This window comes from Ixodes scapularis, unplaced genomic scaffold (assembly GCF_016920785.2).
Source record: "Ixodes scapularis isolate PalLabHiFi unplaced genomic scaffold, ASM1692078v2 PGA_scaffold28__5_contigs__length_5199819, whole genome shotgun sequence".
Taxonomy (NCBI): Eukaryota; Metazoa; Arthropoda; class Arachnida; order Ixodida; family Ixodidae; genus Ixodes; species Ixodes scapularis.
The window spans coordinates 3,484,817-3,489,877 of NW_024609855.1; the positions used below are offsets into that span (position 1 = coordinate 3,484,817).

General features: G+C 50.2%; 1 protein-coding gene across 1 annotated transcript; it reads left to right on the top strand.

Annotated features, from left to right (window-relative positions):
• The first annotated feature begins 1,157 nt into the window (after positions 1 to 1,157).
• On the top strand, positions 1,158 to 2,486 carry LOC121836329. The gene has a single exon (XM_042291203.1). The coding sequence runs from the start codon at positions 1,158 to 1,160 to the stop codon at positions 2,484 to 2,486; it is 1,329 nt and encodes a 442-aa protein (XP_042147137.1).
• The last annotated feature ends 2,575 nt before the right edge of the window (positions 2,487 to 5,061 follow it).

Here is a 5,061-nt window from a genome sequence, read left to right on the forward strand (position 1 = left end):
TCTCCCAATATGCGGCTCTGTGCTGGAGAAATTCAGCACAGAGACCCCAAGACGAGAGAGCCCAAGTACGCACCTGATCTCGATGCACCACTGTCCTCTTCCGCACGACAAAATCTGTCTCCTACAAGGGTTTTTAAATGCCCCAGGACGAGGCATTACAACATAACCAACGACACCAAAAAAAAAATGGATTGGTTTGCGCTCCTACGCCCTCTTATCAAAGCTCCCATCGTGTGCTCGCCATTCGGGCGGCTGCTGACGCTTAGGTGACGCCTGCTCCGTTACTGCGGTCTGCTTCTTCAGCCCGCTGTCCCGGCTGACTTTCGATCCGATCCGCGCACCAAAGAATGTTTTGGACGCACATTCCCATCACGATAGAGGGAAACGAACTCGTGGTGAAAGCGAGGCTTGTACGCTCTTTCTCATCTAGACGCCATTCTCAGCGTTTGTTCGTTCTTACGACGTCTGATACGATCGCTTTTGAAGCCAAGCTGTGACGACTTTCTGTAGAAGACGCTCTCGTCGTCCAGAGCGCTCGTCTCTCGCCGACTTCTTGCTGGAAAGGAAAGTGTTAACTCTCAATCTCGCCTGTTTGAAACAAATTCAGTGAACGGTGCCATGAGAATATAGAAAAAACAATAGCTTCGCCACGGCCATGCTATGGTGACGCTGTTGGTTGGCCCTAAAAGTTTTTAATGAAGTGTCCTAATCATGATGAAAATTACCCGCGATTGTAGTAAAAGTTGTAGTACTTAAAAGAGAGAAAACAAAAACGGGAAAAAACGCCTTGCTGGACGAGTGAGTCCAGGTACGCTTCGATCCATTTATGGAATATAGGGACGCCACCTCCTGCCCATTAAAATCCTTGGTCTGTTATGGTCACCATGATATCAATAGACGGGCCCACGAAGGCAGTGTAGCCAGCTGCAACAGTGCCTTCTCCTGAATGTAGTCTGTTATCGACGCGGATACGCTATCTTCGGCTCTAAGCTACGCTGCCAAGCGATCCCACTACGGAAGGACACCCCTCGCATCGTTTCTCTCTACTTCGATCGGGGAAACTAATATAATCCCGGGGCCGAGCGAGTAATAAGCCTCGTCGGAACCGCCAAAGTTTGCCAGGCGACTGCCTTCGGCTCTCAGCGTCGGCCTCCATAATGGCGCGTTCGACATTGACGAGACAAGGCGGAAAACTGCTTCTCGGTTCACTGTACAGGGCCCCCAATACAGGTCATGGTGTCTTCGCTGAGCTGTGCGCAGTTTTCGATCGGATCAGCTCCCGTAAAGAAGGCCACATGAACATTCTGTTAACTGGGGACTTCAACCTCCACATCAACTGGAATTCTGCTGATCCGATGCCAACAAACGAGACAGAGGCCAAGTTCCTGGACTGGATGCAGTATGCGAGCCTCACACAGATTGTCCGCTTCCCAACGCACGTCCGTGGCAATGTTTTGGGTCACTCCCTAGACCTATTTCTCTGCCGGAACCCTGCCCAATTACTATCTGTGTCTGACACTCCCCCGCTATCTAACTCTGACCACATTGGAATCTCCTCCTCCTGGAACTTCAGCTGCACAAGAAAACGAATAATCTCAAAGCAAGCAATCTTGTTTAACAAGGACGGACGTGACTCACTGGAACGCTCTGTTGCCCTGGCTCCTTGGTTTCTCTGCACGGACTTTCTGACGGACTACAACCCATGGGACCTATTCTATGATATGTTCTGGGCTGCATGCAGAGACTCTACGCATACTATGATCTTTTCCAAACACAAGAGAGGCAAACCATGGATAACTGGACTCATCAAGCAGCTATCAAGCAAGACTAGGCGCTTCTTCAAAAGGGCCTCTAAAACACAGGATGCAACTCATTGGGCGGCATACAAGGATCTCTTGAGACAGCTGAAAAGGGGGATAAGAGGATCCTATCGGAATTACCTCTGCGACATGGCAAGCCAGGCAAGAACATGCCCCAGACGTTTCTGGCAGTTCTACGGATCATTACGACGTAACAGTGTAGCTACCCAGTTTCAAATAGGAGGTACATACACTGACAATGCTCAGGTCATCGCCAACTCCTTTGGCCAGCACTTCAGCGATGCGGTGCCCGCGTTTAACAACACCTGCCCTCCTCCCCAAGTTGACAGTCCACCTGCTGAGAAGCACAACCGCACAGAGTCAATTCCTGTGTTCGTCCCTCCACCCGTTACCACCGAGGACGTTGCGGCTGCCATCTCCCAGCTGAAGCCTGGCGCCTCCCCTGGCCCAGATGGCATTCCCCCCTTCCTGCTGAAGGCCTGCGCTGCGGCACTCTTGTCCCCATTGGCAGACCTGTACAACTACTCCTTTTCCAGGGCACTCATCCCTGATGTCTGGAAGCTAGCGCATGTGACCCCTGTACACAAAGGAACGGGGAAACCACTGAACTCTCTCGAAAGTTACCGGCCAATAAGCCTCACCTGCATCCTCCGCAAAATATTTTAAACCTTAATTTGTAGTAAAATCTCCACGCACCTAGAAGTCAACAACCTTTTATGCAGCTCTCAACACGGCTTTAGGAAGGGGCGGAGTTGCGAAACTCTGCTCTCTCTCTTGCACCACGACCTGAGCAGTGCCCTGGACAGCTCGAAGGAAGCAGATGTGCTGTCCATAGACTTCTCGAAGGCCTTCGACAGTGTGAACCATGACCACATCCTTACCAAGCTCCCAGGCTTTGGGATCTCCGGAGCAACCCTTAAATAGGTATCGAACGTCCTGGGTAATCGCCGTCAGCGAGTTAACTTCCACGGTGCCTTTAGCCAATGCCACAATGTCAGAGTGGGTGTGCCTCAGGGCTCTGTTATAGGGCCACTCCTCTTCAACCTCTACATCAACGACCTTGCGGTCGACATACAATCTAACATTCTTCGGTATGCAGATGATCACATACTGTACCGCATAATCCACTCCTCTCACGACCGCCAAATCCTGCAGTCCACCAATCCTGCAATCCTGCAAATCCTGCAATCTGCACAAAATCTGCAGGTGGTCAGAATTCAACGGACTGCTCCTCAACCCAGACAAAACTGTGTACCTTAAAATATCAAGAAAGAAGAAACCCGTCGACGTCGTCTACAATGCACAAGGGAAGCGCATACAAGAGGTCACAGACACTAAGATTCTTGGTGTTTGGTTTGACAAGACCCTGTCCTTTAGAAGGCACGTTGACTACGTCTGTAAAAGGGACGAGCAAACTGAGAGGCTTCATAACCACGACAACAAGAGAGATGCCAAGCCATGCCTTTTGTATACTGTACACGGCTCTTGTACTGCCGGTTTTGGAGTATTGCTCCTCTGTCTGGAGCCCCCACCAGGTTGACCTACAGAGGAGACTAGAGTCGACGCAAAGAAAGGCCACAAAGACAGCACTCTACTTGCAGGACAAGAGGGCAAGCAAGCTACCCTATGAAAGGCGGCTGCAATCCCTCCGGTGGTCCAGACTTGATAAACGTCGACTGTTCTTCAGACGGGTTCTCCTCTACAGGTACCTACATGGTGTCTGTCCCATCCCCGATGGTTACTTGAGGAGGTCTAGGCGAGACCCCTCGAAACTTGAACAGCGCTTTGCCCGCACCATTAGTGCCTCTACCTCCCTCTTTGTCCAAGCGCCTACCCTGTGGAATCACTCACCAGATGCTGCTCGCCAGGCCCCAAGCGTAGACGAATTTAAAGATCTGGTGCGGAATCACTACGACACCTACTTTTTCATTAGACTACGTATTCTCACCCTTGTGTAAATTACATTCCAACATCTCCACTTCATCTGTTAACGTATGGCCGAGGAGGAAATCAGCATATGTATACACGGGCTTCTGCCTTTTGATTGCCTCAGGCTCTCGGTCGTATGGTTGTTTTAGCCAATAAACACCTTTGAAACTTTGAACCTTTGAATCGCGGCGTTCACGATAGTCAGACGAGTATCGCAAGGTGACGACTCCCGTTGCTGGCTTCAGGTGCTGCGTTCGCGCATTCCTCCATAAAGAAGCAGCTTCGTTGTCACCGTGACGCTGACTATGGCAGACAGACTTTATCGTGCGGAAGGAGATGGAGGTGTGGCGAGTTCAGTTGCTCACTTGAGCTCTTTCGCCAAGTTTCAATGAGCGAGACGTGAAAAAAAAGTGTTCAAAATAAGGACTTGACACAGCGCTTAATATCTGAGCAATCCTTACGGAAAAATTGTTTTACCCCGGAATTTGGACGATGTTTCTCCTACTGAAACAACGTGCTGAACTACCGCTGTGTCAATCACCTCTCCAACATTAGGGATGCAAGCAGGTTATAAGCATGGGGGGGGGGGGGGGGGGGAGCTTAGCGTGCTGGGACCACCGTCTTCTCCACGGATGTTGCGTCTGGCGGCATAATACCCCTGAAAATACATCGGCGGTTTGTTCCCTATCTTAGGCGTTAATTCTAGGCTCTTCTAAAAGTTTTTATATCATTTTTATTTTTGTGTTTTTTTAGATAGACGTCGCTTAATGTGATTACGCATCTTGCTTTGTAATTTTCTCTTCTTTGCAGTGGGTCGTCGGACTAGCGTTGAAGTACGCAAACATTGACACCACCAACAGATACGTGGTGATGAGTTTCACGATGGGCAGTGCTGGTTTCCGCATGCCAGACCAGTGGCAGAAGGGAACCCATGACGTACCTGTCGTGCACAGTCTCATGTTCTACCCGCAGGTACGTGCGCGTGAACCTTGATGAGTGGGTTTAGGCTCCACGTTTGAGGTCATAAGCTCTTAAAGATATGCTACCAGCCTTCTAGCCATCGCAACTCTCGAAACTCTAAGGCCCGTTCACACTCTTGCAACCGAGTACGACGGAACGAGACACGACCAGTTTTTGAGCCTCTTACGACCGGATGCGCTGCTGCGGAGCCGGTGGTAAGCTGTCACAGGAGGATTAGAGACGGTCCTGTCTGAGTCGGTTGTAGTCAAACCTACATGTGTGAACGGGCCTTTACTGTTTTTGCAGTAAAACTTGCATTCTCACTGAAGCTAATTTTCATGTAGCCTAAAGG